General features: G+C 38.3%; 1 protein-coding gene and 2 long non-coding RNA genes across 3 annotated transcripts in view; 2 read left to right on the plus strand and 1 right to left on the minus strand.

Annotated features, from left to right (window-relative positions):
• LOC136253605 (ankyrin-1-like) overlaps positions 1 to 20987 on the minus strand; it is a 312474-nt gene that overhangs the window by 99153 nt on the left and 192334 nt on the right. The window contains exons 13-14 of the mRNA XM_066046271.1: positions 762 to 860; positions 126 to 224 (exon numbers count right to left, since the gene is read on the minus strand). Of these exons, the coding sequence (XP_065902343.1) occupies positions 126 to 224; positions 762 to 860 (198 nt within the window). The remainder of the gene's footprint in view (positions 1 to 125; positions 225 to 761; positions 861 to 20987) is intronic.
• Positions 4855 to 5492, plus strand: LOC136253372 (uncharacterized). Its single transcript, XR_010700101.1, has 4 exons — positions 4855 to 4989; positions 5140 to 5183; positions 5234 to 5411; positions 5461 to 5492. It is a non-coding gene; the product is annotated as an uncharacterized lncRNA (long non-coding RNA).
• On the plus strand, positions 5554 to 6507 carry LOC136253371 (uncharacterized). Its single transcript, XR_010700100.1, has 6 exons — positions 5554 to 5735; positions 5786 to 5927; positions 5978 to 6070; positions 6122 to 6209; positions 6263 to 6331; positions 6383 to 6507. It is a non-coding gene; the product is annotated as an uncharacterized lncRNA (long non-coding RNA).

A 20987-nucleotide genomic window follows, 5' to 3' on the forward strand; every position in this document is an offset into this window, starting at 1 on the left:
TCATGGCTATACTAAAAATAATATTTGGCAGTTTGTCTACATAACAACCTCGTAAAGGAAAAACCAGAGGTACAAGTGGACTACATACATAATAATTTCATTAATGTAAAAAATTATTGCCTCACTTTATTAGCAACATTGACATCTGCTTCTGACTTGATCAACATCTCCACTACTTCAGTATGACCATAATACGTAGCAGCATATAGAGGGGTACGTCCATTCTATAGTGACAAAGTAAACAACAGTGACAGTCATTATTTCATATTGATATAATTTGATACATCATGGATAACCTGTGTTCATGAGAAGATTCCATGGAAAGACACATAATATAAAGGACTTTATTACCATTACGAAATTTAATAATTCCATAATAACCACATTGCTAAGGACTTAACAAGGTTATGCCATGGGGAAATCCCTACTGTGGAATGTTACCATCTGTTCGATATCAAAGTACAGCATTTAATTGTTAATATATTCTACATACACAAGGTGTGTATGTGATCTTAGTAGTACAAGGACTTTTGGTTTACAACATCTAATTTTAGCTTAATTTGTGTTCTTTTCTCCAATAAAGAAAGCACATATTTTACTTGAATGAATGTTTAATTTTACTGGCAAATAAAGGACTTCATGGCTATACTAAAAATAATATTTGGCAGTTTGTCTACATAACAACCTTGTTAAGGAAAACCAGGGATACAAGCGGACTACATGCATAATAATTTCATTAATGTAAATAATTATTGCCTCACTTTATCAGCAGCATTGACATCTGCTTCTGACTTGATCAACATCTCCACTACTTGAGAATGACCATTATATGCAGCAGCATATAGAGGAGTATGTCCATCCTATAGTGACAAAGTGATCAACAGTGACAGTTAATATTTCACAGTGATATAATTTGATACATCGTGGATAATCTGTGTACATGAGAAGATTCCATGGAAAGACATATAATCTAAAGGAATTTATTACCATTACTTAATGTTGCTTGTCAGTTTAACCCGGTCAGCAGGGCTTACCCTGTTGTAAGCGGGTTGCCACCGTCAACTGATGGTGGTTGTTTTGGTAGGTGTGCAGGGTTCCATGCAGTCTCCTATTAATTCTCAAATAGGCCCCTTTTCAACAATTTTACATGATGTATACGGCATGTTTTACTACAAAGGCTTGGAGGTAGGAATGCTTGGGGATTCTACATTCTTTGAAGCTACAAGAATTTCCACATGCCACAACTTTCCTAAGAGAAATCCTGCGCTGCCACACCCTGAGCTAGCCTCAAGATGGAAAATACAAGGAAAAAGAAGAGGGGGGATAACTAAGCACCCTACTGGGACTGTCTGTGGTGCATGCTTCACCTCCCCAGACCCCCATTAATTAAATAATTTAATTTTTTTTATTTTTGGGCAATACATTTTGCTAAGCCCCACCCAACAATCCCTTTGTGATTATCGTCTTCTAAAATACTAATATGAGATAGTTGGTAGAGGGGAGTGGTATGGGTGGGACAAGATTTACTATGCCACGTAGCACCATGTGTTCTAACACCTCTCCACGTGCCTTTTTCTATAACGCATGTGCAATATTATTCTCCAATTATTGCCAACCCTTCTCATGTGTGTGCCTTCCCAATCTTCTTTCCAGTCATGGTGAAACTTCGGGTTAGTCACTATCATAATACACTCATGCATGCTCAATTGCAACATTAACCTAGTTTAAATAGTTTGACTCCATTTAATGTTGCTCGTAAGTTTAATCCGGTCAGCAGGGCTTACCCTGTTGTAAGCGGGTTGCCACCGTCAACAGATGGTAGTTGTTTTGGTAGGTGTGCAGGGTTCTATGGATTCTCCTATTAATTCTCAAATAGGCCCCATTTCACCAATTTTACATGATGTATATAGCATGTTTACTACAAAGGCTTGGAGGTAGGAATGCTTGGGGATTCTAACATTCTCTGAAGCCACAAGAATTTCCACATGCCAAAGAAAGGCAACTGCCTTTCCCTCCAAGCCATAGGAACCGTAGAACCTCTGGGATATTCCCTGCACACCCACTGCAAAGAATGTCCTCAAATCGCAATGATTTCCAGGTTGGTGTAAATGTTTGCCATATCGAAATGAACCATGTTGAACTGCTTGTATCAAACTGAACCATATTAAACCACTCTGGAGTGGACCTGCTAGGGATGGTTCGATCTAGTTTTACATACCCAATATAAACAGTTATGATCTTGCAATTCAACTTAGTCCTAATAAAAAGAATAAGATGTGAAAAAAATACAGCTAAAATGCATATGGTGACTGTAATGATGAAATGAGGCAAGCATGAGTTCTCCTGTGCATGTTGCTCACTCTTTGACCCAAGTAGTATAATTATATAGCTCAGTAGGAAAGTTCCTACTTTGGCATTGAGTAAATGTTATATCTAATATGCCAAAGTAGGGATTTCCCCACTGAGCTTAGCTGTAATACCATCAATCATCTCTTGTTTCACTAATTTTTATTGTATAGATCCCAACTTCATTTTTAAATTAACAATTTTTAAAACACTAGTTTGATAAGTTTTTTTGCTGCTAGCCACAATGTAACTTGCGACTGTTCGAATAGAATAACATACGTGACTCCTGGAGGAAGACTGGGTATGGCCATGACTAGACATTGGATGACCTGCAGCTTAAATCCTAGGGTTGGAGGATTTTTCCTTACTTTAGCACGTTTTCTTTTACACCTTTTCAACTATAAATCATTAAGTCTAAGTCCTTGAAATTAGGTTAGATAATCCTAAGGCTGCGGCACATGTTGCTGCCATACCTTTAGTACTGGTCATTGTAAAGTGTTAATATTAATAATAATAATGACTGTTGTATTAGAGTATATCTCAAGTCAGCCAAGAGGGGTGCAGCTAGCTAGACCAATAAGGGGTGAAGTCATCTTGTTTACTGTTAAGTAAACAGCTAGATTGTTAATAGGTGTGGTCCCCATACTCTATCACTATTAGTTCACTTAGATCTTTAATTGATGAGCGTGGCCATGAACCTATTGCTAACGGGATCTCAATCGCAACTTTCAGATATCTAGCTAGTATAGCACCAGGACTGAAGCACTTTGAAATCCAGCTCTAAAACAATTCTGTGGCATCGATATATGTGAACCAGTCTGGGAAAACCGGGCTTATCGCCTATTTAAAAGTACCGAGAAACGCCGGTTTTAAGTATTTAGTGTGTAGTAGCTCGCCAATGGTTGAAGCTATGTGTAACAAATTTTCACACATTTTACACCAATTCCTTGCCTTCCAGAGTATCCACTGTGCAATTAGCCAACAACTAAGTTTCCTGCCATTTTAGATAGTTTTTAAACCGAGGTTGACTGTATCAGGCGAGCTGCAAATTGGGTGGGAGGCGGGACCCTGGAAGATGGGAAAGATGGTGTTCAAAAATTGTAAAGGAAGGCCAAGGGATGAATTAGGCCAAGTTTTAGGCCATTGAGGTCTCAAAACTGGATAAAATGTAAGGAAATTCACAGCAGAGGTACTTTACAGCCACATACAGTCATCCCCAGGCTGACCAGAGCTCCATTAAGGCCCCACACCACACGTACGGATCGCTACTGGGCTTGGCAAAAGCAGCCAGCAAAACCAGACCACTCAAGTCTAGCTGATTACGATTGTGGAATTAGATAGTTTATTCATGTAGCCTTGTTTCCTGGGTGAAAAATTGAATCTGCTGACATGGGCGATAAGACCAGACTGGGTCACATATGTGACCAGGCCTGCAATAACGGGACATGTAGGCACAAACTACACCCCATCACCTAACAGATTATATTGCAGTATTGCTATACACTCTTTGCATTCTTTAACTTGCATCATAATGCCAATTCATTGTTGAATAAGGGCTGAAATTTGCATGGTCAATGCGTAATGTCATAAAATGGTATGAATGATAAAAGTTTGAAAAAGTAGGCAAATTTTGTGTGCCCACATGCCCCACTTTTGCAGGCTATGTTGCTGAAAAAAGTGTTGATATGGAAAATTAATGCCACTTAACATGCTAACTTGAGCATGTACAAGCATACCACAACACATTACTGCATGCTTTCCTATACAAACCGCCCTTCCACCGCACCAAGCTCTATAACATTACAGCATGCGACCAAACATATTACAACAACACATCACTTTACAGACTAGTTATACAGACATACATACACTGTGAAAAAAGAGGAATATAAGATGGTATATCTAATGGCTTAAACTATACAAATAATCTCAGTATGGTCTTGCATTATACTAACTATCTTATACTTTAGTAAAAACCCCATCTTATATTATGGGAAACAGATTATACTTTAGTTTAATACACATTCTTTGTATGGCTTTGTTTACTTAACTAAATGTGATAACTTTTTAGCTTCACCATCAGATCAGCCATTATTGTCTCATTTTTAGCTTCACCATCTCATGTGACTTAAGATTTTTTTGTACCAAACAAAGTCATGATGATTTTACAATAAGTAGCTACACTTCTGTTAATCACTATAGCTAGCTAACTAGCTTCAGTTTGTTGTGATAATTTCATACACACACATTTTCATACAGTCAGTAAAGCATATAATACCAGAAAAAATATTTATTCAATCTAAGAGTCATACAAATCTAGATTTTCTTGCTCAGTTAGCACACCTGCAAAAGTTCGTAGTAATGCTTGTTTAAAAGTCAGTGGTGTGCGCATGCGTATTAGATGCAATTAAGTCACCATCTTTGTCGCTATTGTTGTATCAGAGGTTGTAAATGTGAGTGATATGAGGGTGTATTTCGCGGAAAGAGTGTGCGCGATTGGTGCCATCGTCCAATGACCCACGATGATAGTTATGGACCACAACTGTACATCCCCTCGTGCATCCCTGTTGGCTGTAGTGGTGAAATGGCGTGGCCAAGTGGACAATTCCTTCGATGGCAGCAATCAAAAACAGCTCTAGATGAGTAAGTATTAGACTAAAATGATAGCTTGTACGATAGGTTTAGCCGTATTAAATTGTTTATTGTGTATTGTATGACAATGACCTGCAAATGATTCAACTTTGGTGTTCAGTGCTGTGTACGTATTACATGTTTTATATCCTGTTATCTCAGCTTATGGCGGATGACGAGTGGACACAGTTCATCAGCCATCAACAGTAAGAGTATGCATGATCTGCTGTTATGATTTTGTATATTATCTCTTCAGAGGTACAATTTCTTGTCGAACCTCTTAGTTCTACAGGCTGTCAGTGTACAACATCTGCAGTGTTAGTTTCCTTCAATGGCAGCTGCTTCCTTTAAAGAATCTGGTAGCGACCATATGTGGACAGTTTTGTTCTTTTTTCATGGAGTTGTCCAACGTCATCTTCTAATTACTTACATCTGTAAGTGCATTAATCCTGATTGGGTTTTTATTCATTTTCTTTTCAATAGGGTAGGAATTACAAACTTGGTCTCAGTTCTAGGAGATTCTTCTCATTGCTAACATCTGTAAGTAAGTACACCGAGAGTGTCCAGTATACAATTTATATTTACCTTCGTTTAGGTTTGTGGAAACTGGTCTCATTTCTTCATGTTTTTCACTACTTTTTATCAACAGCTGATGGCTGCTACCTTGTCTGGCACTGTAAATGAGTTGAGTGCTTTCAAGAACCTGTTCCATCTTGTTTGTCCTTATTTCACTGACCATGCTCGTATTGCTAACAAAAGTAAGTTCACTGAGAGTATGCAAATTACATTATATTTAGTCTTGTTTCAGTTGTACTTTAGTGATTACAAGATTCTTGGACTTGGTTATCAGTGTATCAGATGCTTCTTGTGAGCTTACGTAACACGTTAGCCCAATAAAGTCACATACTAAGTGACTGTTTTATGTCTGGTTAGACTCACTGATAACATCTGTAAGTACACCAAATAATCCAGAATATGAATTATGTTTGCCTCCACTTAGGGTTGTGAGACCTGGTCTTATCAGACTTGTCTTAGTTGTACATGGATTGTCGGTCTCAGACTCGGTTTCAGTTTTAAAAGATTGTTACAAACTGTAAGTACAATGATTGTTCAGTATACGCATTATATTTACCATCTTTAATAGAGTTGTGGGACCTAGCCGCCGTTCTACATGGTAATACTAGGTTTCCAGACAAGGTCTCAGTTTTATGATATTCTTATTGTTACAGACTGTAAGTCCAACGATTGTCCAGAATACACATTATATTTACCGTCTTTGTATTAGAGCTGTGGGACAGTTCTACCAGACAACTAACAGATTGTCACAGAGTTCTACATAGTGATGATAATACAGGTAATTTGTAATGGAACTTGTGAATTGTATTTACTGTCTTACCTGCTGCAGTTGGATAAAGACTGATAAATGACAAAATTGATTTGATACTGTCATGGCCAAGGAGACATTGATTTACTAGCTGTACCTATTGTGGTTTTAACATATTTACAGAATTAAATTCATTACAAATATAATTATAGAAATTATTTAATTAAGGTTATGGAAAGTAAAAAAGTACAGTAGTATAGTAGCCAATATATGGTTGAAATAGGCTTAGTATAGTCTGATAATACACTGCACTATACTAGTGATTTAATCTCTAATATATGACTGTCTTAAATGTATTCAATAAGCTTGTTATAGTAAAGTCCTAATCTATTAATATACGCTGTACTATTTCATTCCAATACTAACATAATAAGACTGTTATAGACCTTATTATTCTGAGCTTTTTTCACAGTGATACATATACATACAACTCTTTGGGGGAGGTAGGGCAACTGAGGTATGATACGCTAGCCCAAATAAGCAATGAGTACGTGTTATCACTGTCACAGCAAACTTTACATAATACATCCAGTATTACTTATGTCAAGCCAGCAGCAGCAACATTCAGCAACCACATTGCAAACATACAATTGTAACAAGGATTAGCACATTCAGTTGTGACACATTAAATTTAATGACAGTTAGCATTTTGTGATAACACACACAGAGCCTTGGACTAGGCAGTTGTTGACTTTAATTATTCAGCAATTTGCGCCCAATTTCCCCCAAAGTAATTGTAAACAGTTACACAAAAATTGACAAAAATGTACAGTAACATAAGTACATAAATGTATATGATGCAAGCACAGATATAATACATCAACTAATATGGCAACTACCATTACGGAGTATGTATCTGCAACTTGTATATTATTATACAGTGAATATATGCAACAACATATCAACCAATACTATACAGTGAGACAACATCATTGCTTGTAATGCAAAATACCCTATATGTCATTAACTATCTATAATACCAAATGAGAATGTACAAAAGGCATAGAGTAACTTGTGTGTACAAGCCAAGTAATAACGAACAATGAAGGTAGCTATGAGATGAGTAATGTGTGTTATTGGTGTTACACAGTTGCATAATACTCAGTCACAATGAAACAATGAGTATTCATACATAACAATTGTTAATCATGCCAGAACAACAGCTACAACAAGCACAACATTCACTGTGCAAGCAATTGGTAACAGCAATATTTATCACACTAAATATTGGTTGCAAACAGATGAAACATTCATATGCAACAGACTAGCAAAACATTGATCATACCAAGCATGATATTCATACACAACAAATGCTACATTAGTACACTGTAGCCACAAAACGTTCTCGACAGACATCTTCTGTAATACCAAGCCCATGAATTGTGAACACACAGCAACAACACAGGTCGTAGCAAGCACAACATGTGTACACAACAAGTGCCAGGTGCAACAAACTCAACATAATAATAAATCATATGCAACAGATATACATGTGTAGCAAACATTGAACGCAATGAACATTGATTGCAGCAAACATTGATCACAACAAATGCAACGTTCATACAAAACAGACATTCATACACAACAAACACTGATCACAACAAATATCGGTCGCAACAAATTGAACATTCATACACAACAGACATTCAAAGCAGAAAAACATTGATCGCAACACACTGAGCATTCATACACAATGGACATTCATACGTAGCAAACATTGATTGCAACAAATGCAACATTCATACACAACAGACATTCTTACACAATGAACACTAATCACGACTCACAACAAATATTAGTCACAACAAATATCGGTCGCAACAAATATCGGTCGCAACAAACTCAACAGTCATACACAACAGACATTCATATGCAGCGGACATTGATCGTAACAAACGCAACATTCATACACAACATACATCCATACACAACAAACACTGATAGCAACAAATATCGGTCGCAACAAACTCGACATTCATACACAACAGACATTCATACGCAGCAAACATTGATCACAGCAAAACACAACATTCATACACAACAGACATTCATACACAACAAGCACTGATAGCAACAAATATCGGTCGCAACAAACTCAACATTCATACACAACAGACATTCATATGCAGCAAACATTGATCACAGCAAAATGCAACATTCATACACAACAGACATTCATACACAACAAGCACTGATAGCAACAAATATCGATCGCAACAAATATCGGTCGCAACAAATATCGGTCACAACAAACTCAACATTCATACACAACAGACATTCATACGCAGCAGACATTGATCACAGCAAAAACGCAACATTCATACACAACAGACATTTATACACAACAAACACTGATAGCAACAAATATCGGTCGCAACAAACATCAGTCGCAACAAACTGAACATTCATACACAACATTCATACAACAACAGACATTCATATGCAGCAAACATTGATCACAGCAAAAATGCAACATTCATACGCAACAGACATTCATACACAACAAGCACTGATAGCAACAAATATTGGTCGCAACAAACTCAACATTCATACACAACAGACATTCATACACAACAAACATTCATACACAACAAACACTGATCGCAACAAATATCGGTCGCAACAAACATCAGTCGCAACAAACTGAACATTCATACACAGCAGTCATACAACAACAGACATTCATATGCAGCAAACAGTGATCGCAACAATCATTCACAACAGACAATCATACACATCAAACATTGAGCACAACAGCAACAAACATCAGTCGCAACAAACTGAACATTCATACACAGCATTCATAAAACAACAGACATTCATATGCAGCAAACAGTGATCGCAACAATCATTCACAACAGACAATCATACACATCAAACATTGAGCGCAACAAACTGAACATTCACTCACAGCAGGCATTCATACGCAGCAACATTGAGCGTAACAAATGCAACATCCATATATACACTACAGACATTCATACGCAACAAATGCAACGATCATACACAACAGACATTCATACGCAGCAAACAACAATGGCTGCAGCAAGCACAACATGCATACACAACTAATGCATTAATACAACACAAGTATGTACATTCACAACAGTCATGTTTTGCAACCCAGACACCACAAACTATGAATGGCCATGACAATGTGTACAGACACACCATAACAGATGAATAACAACCTCAACGATAATGCAAGCAGTTTTGATGTATAGTCTAATGGCATGGCCAGTAATTTCTGCATCCCACCTCGATTGCAAGGAGAGAAAAAATGCAAAATAAGGTCAGTAAAGTTTGAATAGGTACTTTGCGGTAGCAGTTCTGTTAAACACCAAACAGCGATGTAGTGGATAGTGGAATGGCAGTACTCTGAAGGGTAATGAAATATCAAGACACACGGTAGTGTGTCGTGCGGCCCAAGAAGCTGGCACGCCACACCCGTGAGTATATTGACAGGAAGAACGAAAACGTCATTTTCACACATTTGTATCTCGGTGATCACTTATCTGATTGAAACCAAATTTGCTACACAGTTGCCCGCCAGCCAAGGGAGTCTACATTCCAAATTTGAAGGAAATCGCTCCAGCCATTTCCGAGATACGAGCTGCCAAAATTTCGTTTTTTTTTCTTCGTTTTTTTTTTCTTCTTCTTCGTCTTTTCGCACACTTGCAAAAATTGCTATAACAAGCAAACGCGTGCTCCGATCACCTTGAAATTTGGCACACAGAAAGGGAGTCCAAAGGCGAATCCTAGCATCAAATTTGGTACAAATCCGATGAATGGTTCAGGAGTTATTACCGATTATTCGCGTAAAACAAGATCGATTTGTTGTCACGCCTACAGGGTAAACCGCTTCATGGAATGAGTTGAAAATTGCTATGTAGATGGAGTAACCATCGTAGGAGTGCCTTTTGGTGGTTTGAAAGGAATCGAGATAAAGACCACGGAGATATGACACAAAACCCAACCTGTGTCACAATTACGCGATCGATTTTTATGAATAAAAAAGTATTAGTTTTCACGCCTACTAGGCAAACCGCTTAGAGCAATGAGCTGAAAATCGGTGTATAGCTGGAATAATCTTCATAGAAAGTCCTTGCAGTAGTACAGAAGAATCGGATTACAAACCACTGAGTTATGATTCGAAAGCCAACTCCGTGTAGCAAATGCGAGATCGAGATACTCTAATAGAACAGTCACCCTAATAGAGCATTCGGCTAATTTATTTAATCCATTATAGAATTTTATTACATCACAAGTTATTCTGTAGGGAGTTCAGCTGCAAACAGTTAATCTTATAGACAGTTCAGCAAGAAGACAGTCACCATGTGGAGAGTTATGCAAATATATCACTATAGAGATTCAGAACATTACAAGTCACACTGAAGAAAGTTCAGCTATAAACAAGTCATGCACTGTGTAGAGAATTCAGCTACAATTAAGTCACTCTCTAGAGAATTCAGTTACACAGAATTCAGCTACACACAAGTCACTGTGGAGAGAGTTCAGCTACAAACAAATTACCCTTTAGAGTGATCAGCTACAAACAAAACACTTTGCAGGGTGTTCAGCTGCAACAAATCAACCTTTAGAGCGATCAGCAATGAACAAATCTACCTGTAGAGAGATAAGCTAGAAACAAATCACCCTGTAGAGAGTTCAGCTACAAAAAATCACCCTGTAGAGACATCAGCTAGAAACTAGACACAATGTAAGGAGTTCAGCTACAAGCAATCACCCTGTAGAGAGTTCAGCTACAAAAAATCACCCTGTAGAGACATCAGCTACAAACTACACACAATGTAAGGAGTTCAGCTACAAATAAATCACCCTGTAGAGAGTTCAGCTAAAACAAATCAACCTGCAGAGAGATCAGCTACAAACAAATCACCTTTTAGATAGTTCAGCTACAAACAAATTACCTTGTAGAGAGATCGGCTACAAACAAATCAACCTGCAGAGAGATCAGCTACACACAATTCAACTTGTATAGAGATCAGCTACAAACAAATCACCCTGTAGAGAGATCAGCTACAAACTAGACACAATGTAAGGAGTTCAGCTCCAAGCAAATCACCCTGTAGAGAGTTCAGCTACAAACAAACCAACCTGTAGAGCGATCAGCTAGAAACAAATCACCCTGAAGAGAGGTCAGCTACAAAAATCACCCTGTAGAGATATCAGCTAGAAACAAATCACCCTGAAGAGAGGTCAGTTACAAAAAATCACCTTGTAGAGAGATCAACTACAAACAAAACACTTTGCAGAGAGCTCAGCTACAAACAAATCAACCTGTAGAGAGATCATCTAGAAACAAATCAACCTGCAGAGTGATCAGCTACAAACAAATCAGCTTGTAGAGAGATCAGTTACACACAAATCAACCTGTAGAGAGATAAGCTAGAAACAAATCACCCTGTAGAGAGTTCAGCTAAAACAAATCAATCTGCAGAGAGATCAGCTACATACAAATCACCATATAGATAGCTCAGCTACAAACAAATTACCTTGTAGAGAGATCGACTACAAACAAATCACCCTGCAGAGAGATCAGCTACACACAAATCAACTTGTATAGAGATCAGCTACAAACAAATCACCCTGTAGAGAGATCAGCTACAAACTAGACACAAAGTAAGGAGTTCAGCTACAAGCAAATTACCCTGTAGAGAGTTCATCTACAAACAAATCAACCTGTAGAGCAATCAGCTAGAAAAAAATCACCCTGAAGAGAGGTCAGCTACAAAAATCACCCTGTAGAGAGATCAGCTAGAAACAAATCACCCTGTAGAGAGTTCAGCTACAAGCAAAACACCCTGTAGAGAGTTCAGCAACAAAGAAACCACCATGTAGAGAGTTCAGCTGCAAACGAATCACCTTATAGAGAGTTCAGCTACAAACAAATTACCTTGTAGAGAGATCGGCTACAAATTAATCAACCTGCAGAGAGATCAGCTACACTCAAATCAACTTGTAGAGAGATTAGCTACAAACAAATCACCCTGTAGAGAGATCAGCTAGAAACTAGACACAATGTAAGGAGTTCAGCTACAAGCAAATCACCCTTTAGTGAGTTCAGCTACAAAACAATCAACCTGCAGTGAGATCACCTACAAAAATGCACCTTGTACAGAGTTCAGCTACAAACAAACTACCTTGTAGAGAGATCGGCTACAAACAAATCAACCTGTAGAAAGATCAGCCACACACAAATCACCCTGTAGAGAGATCAGCTAGAAACTAGACACAATGTAAGGGGCTCAGCTACAAGTAAATCACCCTGTAGAGAGTTCAGCTAAAACAAATCAACCTGCAGAGAGATCAGCTACAAATAAATCACCTTATAGACAGTTCAGTTACAAACAAATTACCTTGTAGAGAGATCGGCTACAAATTAATCAACCTGCAGAGAGATCAGCTACACACAAATCAACTTGTAAAGAGATCAGCTACAAACAAATCACCCTGTAGAGAGATCAGCTAGAAACTAGACACAATGCAAGGAGTTCAGCTACAAGCAAAATCACCCTTTAGTGAGTTCAGCTGCAAACAAATCAACCTGCAGTGAGATCACCCACAAAAACGCACTTGTACAGAGTTCAGTTACAAACAAATTACCCTGTAGAGAGACCAGGTAGAAGAATTCACCTTGTAGAGAGTTCAGCAACAAAGAAACCACCATGTAGAGATTTCAGCTGCAAACAAATCACCCAGTAGAAAGATCAGCTAGAAGAAGTTACCTTGTAGAGAGTTCAGTTACAAAGAAACCATCATAATTATAGAGAGTTCAGCTACAAAGAAATTACCCCATAGAGAGTTCAGCTAGAAGAAGTCACCTTGTAAAGAGTTCAGCTACAAAGAAACCATCATGTACAGAGTTCAGCTACAAAGAAACCACCATGTAGAGTGTTTAGCTGCAAAAAATCACCTGTAGAGAGTTCAGCTAGAAACAAATCACCCTGTAGAGAGATCAGCTAGAAGAGGTCACCTTGTAGAGAGTTCAGCTACAAAGAAACCACCACATAAAGAGTTCAGCTGCAAATAAATCACTTGTAGAGGGTTCAGCTACAAGTAAATCCCCCTGTAGAGGGATCAGCTAGAAGAAGTCACCTTGTAGAGAGTTCAGCTACAAAGAAACCATCATGCAGAGAGTTCAGTTACAAACAAATCACCCTGTAGAGAGATCAGCTAGAAGAAGTTACCTTGTAGATAGTTCAGCTACAACAATTCACCCTGTAGAAAGATCAGCTAGAAGAAGTCACCTTGTAGAGTGTTCAGTTACAAAGAAACCATTATGTAGAGAGTTCAGCTGCACACAAATCACTCTGTAGAGAGTTCAGCTACAAAGAAACCGCCATGTAGAGAGTTCAGCCTCAAACAAACCACCTTGTAGAGAATTCAACTACAACAAATCACCCTGTAGAGAAGAAGTTACCTTGTAGAGAGTTCAGCTACAAAGAAACCATCATGTAGGGAGTTCAGCTACAAAGAAACCACCATGTAGAGAGTTTAGCTGCAAACAAATCACCTGCAGAGAGTTCAGCTAGAAACAAATCACCCCGTAGAGAGATCAGCTGGACAAAGTCACCTTGTAGAGAGTTCAGCTACAAAGGAACCATCATGTAGAGAGTTCAACTGCAAACAAATCACCTGCAGAGAGTTCAGCTAGAAACAAATCACCCCGTAGAGAGATCAGCTGGACAAAGTCACCTTGTAGAGAGTTCAGCTACAAAGGAACCATCATGTAGAGAGTTCAGCTGCAAACAAATCACCCTGTAGAGAGTTCAGCTACAAAAAAATCACCCTGTAGAGAGTTCAGCTAGACGAAGTCACCTTATGGAGAGTTCAGCTACAAAGAAACCATCATGTAGAGAGTTCTGCTACAAACAAACCACCATGTAGAGAGTTTAGCTGCAAACAAATCACCTCTAGAGAGTTCAGCTAGAAACAAATCACCCTGTAGAGAGACCAGCTAGAAGAGGTCACCTTGTAGAGAGTTCAGCTACAAAGAAACCATCCTGTATATAGTTCAGCTACATTTCAAGTCACCCAGTAGAGAGATCAACTGCAAAAAAATATCCTGTGGGGAATAATGGGCATGTAATAAACATATGTATATAATTTGTATAATTACTAATAAAATCAAAAACAATTGAAGCATTAAAAATCTTCTTTAAGTTCTTTTCTTCTTCCTGTGGTAAAGAAAAAAACACATGGGTTAAAAAAGCCCCAAAGCCAGCCATAGGCCGGCTTTGCAGTATACAAATACAAAAAGAAGTGATATCTAATCAAAAACAGCCAAGCTGTAAAAAAAGGTGCGGCCCCCAAAAAGGCCATGGTGAAAAAAGATGTGAAATCCAAGGTGGCGGCCAAGAAATGGCTGTGATGGTAGGTTAATGGTTACATTTTAATAACGACAATTCAGGTGAATTTGGTGCCAAGACCAAGCGGCACAAAATTCACCTGAATTGTCGTTATTAAAATGTAACCATTAACCTACCATCACAGCCATTTCTTGGCCGCCACCTTGGATTTCACATCTTTTTTCACCATGGCCTTTTTGGGGGCCGCACCTTTTTTTACAGCTTGGCTGTTTTTGATTAGATAATATTTATAATCTTGATTAACAAGTGTTGAACTCTCTATTTCAACAATCTCTGTAGTGATGCAACAATTGCTTCGCCATCAGCAGTATTGATGGGAACAATAAATGTGCATGTGGATGTCACTCCTTGAATGCGGTAAGGGCTTCTAAATGTGCAATCCAGGGGAGGCAGTTATAATGTGACTGTGGCACAATGAGAAATTATAGAATAGATGTCATAATGTACTGCCTGTACAATGAACATGTGTGTATACTTTAGGTGACAAGCAACTATAATTATGATAAATTGGCATCATGGCAGTGAAAGTTATACATGTACCATGGTATGTGATCCAATGGGTAGGGAACAATGTTGACTGTAGATATGCATATTAATGTTAGCTATTAATGAACAATGGTGAAGAATGTAGAATTTGCAACATAAGAATTATTACAAGTGGAATTGAGTAAAACAGCACTGGTTAACTGCTTGCCATCATGTAAAATCTCACTGGGCTCCTCCTAAGATGGAGCGTTTGTGTATTATAATTTAATCACTAATGGTAGACTGATGAAAACAGGTGAAGACCAATTCCCACTGTCACCTCCCAGGCCAGAGCGGGAGTAGTGAGTATTGTATGTGTCATGCTGGAGGCGGCACTAAGGGGGATCAGTGTTATATTCAAGCTCTCAGAATGATGGATACAAAGTGCAGCTATATGGAGCTGTATGCAAGAAGGGAAGAGTGATAAAGAAAAAGTCAATGCTGGATTGGAATAGTGACAGCAGTGATGAGTCAGTCCTTTACTGTTAAGTTTCAAGTTCCAGGGTAACGTTAACATCTAAGTTTAATAAACTACATAAATAGCATTTTAATTGCTAGTTAAATGTATGTGTGCACTTTCATTTTGCAAATGTGTTAAAAGTAATCAACAGATATGGGTTTTCATTTCACCTTGCATGGGACCTTGTGCCTGGGAAAACCTATAACTATGCCCCTGCTGGAGTGAATCAGATAAAGGAGAACCTTTACCTGTAATTTAAAGCAAAGCACAAACACTATGAGTGATGGTAGTTGTGAATAGGACAGTGAAAAAAAAATCTGGGCAATATGACGTAAAATAATATATTAGAATAACTTTCCAACGGTTTTGTGAATGCAGTCAGGATTTATGGTGAAGATACATTAGGCTATGGGGATTAATTTACCCTAAAGTGGTAAGTCCTGGTTGTAGTGGTTTTTGTTTTTTGGAAACAGCCCAATTTTGCTGCAAAATTCCCTTCCTTATCATATGTAATTAAACTGGTGTCCAACCATGCCTATCATCACATTGGCATTATATTACATGCTTTGTTACACCACTGTGTTCTTTAAGCATTTAACTACCTTGTACAAATTGTTAGTAGGCAGCTAACAACTGCTGGGCCGCATCAAAACCTGTTCAGTGTCTAAAGCAAAGCGTGGCTATGAACATGCCTACAACCTTTGTAATGACTGGCTAGCATGGCTCCACACATCCATACAAGCAGTCTCACAAGTGGGTGTTGTTCATGAAATATGCTGGCCAGCTATAAGACTATCAAACTGTGGCTGATATTATAATCCTTGAGTAGTGGGCATGGCTCCATGAAAGCAACAGGTACAGTGTTGTGCATATCTGCTGGCTGCTACGCACGTGGTGTCAAATGGGCGTGGCTTCATGTATGTCTAGCTATAGCCCATAATCCGGGAACATGGCCCATGAAGAAGCAGGGCTGCAGCATTATGAAACATTAGATTATGAACATACATTTTTTTTGCATGAGTAGCCTATGTCACTCTAAGCATTGGATACCATTAATTTCTAGGAAACCTGGAGTTCTTGATGTAACAGTAGCATTGTTACAGAATAATGCGTTATTGTGGTAGGCTTCTTACCATAATTGATTTGTGTGTTGCTATGTGGGGGATGTAGTAGAAGCATGAAGAGTGGTCATTAGTACGGTTTCTCGGTTACAACAAGGGCGACGCACAGGCGACCTTAACCGCAAAGGGCTTGTTTTAGGTTTGAAGGTGAAACACTGTTATCAAGTAGCATTGAGTAAATGAGCAATTGCGAGCTACCTAATGAATGGGCTGGAACCCATGCTTGCCTAACAAATTTGATATAGTCGATCTCAGGTTGCCCGCAAACAACCCGCACAAGTGATTGCTCGAATATGTCAGCTATTTCAACCGCCAACTCTATTCGCTATCGCGACTCACGCGCGCGAGCCTCATCCGCAAGCAATCGGAAATCGACTGCAGTCCACGCAGTCTTTGGGAGGCCGCCTACACACGTGAACATAGGTCGCATGGAACTCCCGCTGCTGGCTATGCTTCAACTGCGCCAAAATCTTACTGAATAGCGTTTCGTGAGCCTTAATTACGTTGAACATAATCTACCACCTAGCTACTAACGAAGACACAGTACAAGGTAACTTAGCTGGTTTCACGCTGTAGCTATTCGGCAGGTCTGTGGATCTGCCTGAGGAATATTTGAGGATCATTGACCCTGGTAAAGCACCAAACAATCATTACGTGACAGTAATAATGATGAGCAAAGCCTGACCTGTTACTATATTAGGATTGTGGAATTTAATTATGATGTGCACTTATGCAACCAGGTGACAGATGGTCACACGTGATGTTACATGTTGACAACTCACCCAATGGAAGCTAGCCTGTTAACTTTTGTTTGTTGCTATGGCAACAAACTACATAATATGGTTTTGTTGGATGAAAGTAGAAGACAAGCAGCCTGATTGAAGATTAAAGAAAAGACAAAGCACAGAGTGCCTACAGTCATCAGAACCTCAAAAGGCACATCCCATCAGTGAATTTGCTATTGTAGTGTAAAACGGTGGCCATGTACTGCTTAGTTTGGCCTCTAGCCTTGCAACTGTGGTCAGTGAGGCAGTGAGATAGCAAGACTAATATTCAAGTTTTGGCAATTATTAATTTGAAAATTTGTTAAAGTCATCATCATACAGTACAATAGTACTTTATAGTAGGGACCACAAAGGAGTAGGCATGGCCCACGAAATAACATCACCCAAAAACCAGTCTAAAATTTCCCTGACGATGATGAGGCAGTATTGGTTAGGTAAAACTAAACCCAAACAAGCTGTCAGATTGACCCGAAATGCTTCCAACAAGTTGCTATGGAATTTTAAAAATTATTTTTAACACAATTTTCTACTGACCGTCTGACTGGCTGGTGCCTTCAGACAAGTGTAACTCGATAACAGCTCAGACTACGGGCTTGATTTTTGCACTGTTTGACATCGCATTTGCCTGCCTGCCTGCCTGCCTGCCTGCCTGCCTGCCTGCCTGCCTGCCTGCCTGCCTGCCTGCCTGCCTGCCTGCCTGCCTGCCTGCCTGCCATATCACTACGTTATAATACAGTTTATCATTTGTCCAATGAATGACCTCTGCACTATCCTCGTCATTTCTTGAGCTTGAAAATTCCTGCATCAAAAGCATCACTTCATATAATGTAGTCCTTAAAGAAAATTGTAATTTAGACCTGGTGGATCTACTTACAATTGCAGTCATATGCTACTTGAATTTGTATGGTGGATGATTTCTTTCTCACAGGATGGAGAAGAATATTTGCTTTACATCTGCCAGCTGCATGTTGCTAGTCCACCTTCTCTTAATGATTTCTCCATACATCTTCTGTAGCTGAGATGTTTTGGCTTGTTAGTAATAGTAGTTAATTGATAGTTGACAGTTGAAAGTTGATACATCTGACATATATCCGATTTCGCCATACATCTTTTGTACCTGAGGTGGTTTGGCTAGAAGTATTTTGACTTGTTCACCTACCCAAACACCTGCTAGCCAGGTCACAAAAATTGGATTTTGATATTTTCTTCTGTTTAAATTTTACCTTCTGTAAAATATTTTCTTGTTTTTAACGTTGGGTTTAATGTTAGACAGTTCAATGAAGGTGATTTCATTGCGTATGATATATCTGTGCTGGTGTTTAATGACAACATTTTAAGTAAGCACCATACATTTTAGGAAACAACCCTGCTGAAAAGTACTACTGTACTGTTTGACGACTTAACTATTACAAATCTGCCTCTGTACAGTATATGTATGCACAGTTTACAAGACACATGACATGAATAACGATATATAGTTAGTAATTTCTATGCAGGTTGAAACATTAGAAAATCAAGACACATGACATTGTGTTGTGTAAACAAGTACAGCCAGTGTGAATGAGCAACAAACAAGTGTGTATTTTACAGGAACCAAGAAAACTCTGTTTTCACATATCTGTAGCTCGATAGTCCTGACCAGAAATCAACAAATTTTGCTGTGGAGACTCCATCAGAGTGGAATACTTGCTTGTTTCAAATTTGAAATGAATTTACTCCGCCATCACTGATATATATATATATATGCATCTTCAAACTTAATCTTAGTCTCTTGGTATTTTTCTTCTTCTCCTTCTTCTTATTCTTCTATTCCCAACACTTAGAAAAAGCACTATACCTCACACATGCTTTAGTAAATATTCTTCAAATTTGGAGGGCAGTAAGAATGCAAAGCTGCACATTCAGGGTCCAAATTTTGTATAAATCAGATAAAACACAAGGCCATTATACACTATTTCTAAAACATGCAATAACAATTTTTGTCACAGTCACAAGGTAAATTGTTTGAAGCAATGACATCAAAATCGGTATGTATATGGAGTAACCATCATAGTGCAAACCTTTTGTAGTTTGAAAGAAATTACACTAACAATTATGGAGTTATTATAACAGAAATGCAAATCACGTGTAAAAAGAACGTGATCAAGTTTTGTTAATAAACAGGTATTTACTTACCATGCCTACTAGCTAAAGGAATCAACTGAAAATAGGTGGAGGGGAAGATTAGAACTGTCTTTGAGTACAGTAGTTTATAAGGAATCAGATAACAAACCACTGAATTACACTACGACAGTCAACTAGGTGTAACAAGTGTGCAATCGAGATACACTAATTGAATCAAAAAAAACAGCCGAGCTGTAAAAAAGGTGCAGCCTTCAAAAAAGCAAAGTTGAGAAAAGATGTGAAATCAAAGGTGCAAGAAATGGCTGTGATGATAGGTTAATGGCAAAAATTTTAATAACAACAATCATGATGAATTTGATGCCAAATCCTAGTGAGGAAGTAATGCACATTCACCTAAATTGTTGTTATTAAAATTTTGGCCATTAACCTACCATCACAGCCATTTCTTGGCTGCCACCTTTGATTTCACATCTTTAATCACTCTGGAGTTTTTGGAGGCTGCATCCTGTTTAATAGCTTGGATGTTTTTTGATTAGATATCACTTCTTTTTGTAATTTCATACCTAAAGCAAGCCTATGGCCAGCTTTAGGTATTTTTTACTTGTGTTTTATCTTTACTACAGAGAGAAGATTATGATAAGGAAGAAGATTTAATTGATTCGTTTAGCTACATGTACATTTAGGCAATATAATTTTAGTAATTTATAATCTAATTCAAACCAGCCAAGTTTGTTAGTACCCAATCACCTGAATTGTCGTTATTAAAATATCACAGCCATTTCTTGTCCGCCACCTTGGATTTCATATTTTTTTTCACCACAGCCTTTTTGGGGGCCGCACTCTTTTTTTACAGCTTGGCTGTTTTGGATTAGATATCACTTCTTTTTGTATCTGTATTGTACACCCCAATAAGCTGGCTTTGGGGCTTTTTAATCTATTTTTTTCTTTACCACAGGAAGAAGAATAGGATTTGATTATAATCATAATCATAATCAAGATTGAAATTAGATTTATAAAGTTTATGTGTGTGTGTGTGTGTGTGTGTGTGTTTGTGTGTGTGTTTGTGTGTGTGTGTGTGTGTGTGTGTGATAGATAAAGTACTGCTGCAAGTGCTATATTTCGCATACAGCATGAGCGAAGGTAGTGCTTTATCTGGTATAGAGAACTGTCAACTTGAGATACACATAAGACACATGAAACAATTAGAAACTCACAGAG

Source organism: Dysidea avara, chromosome 4, assembly GCF_963678975.1.
Source record: "Dysidea avara chromosome 4, odDysAvar1.4, whole genome shotgun sequence".
Taxonomy (NCBI): Eukaryota; Metazoa; Porifera; class Demospongiae; order Dictyoceratida; family Dysideidae; genus Dysidea; species Dysidea avara.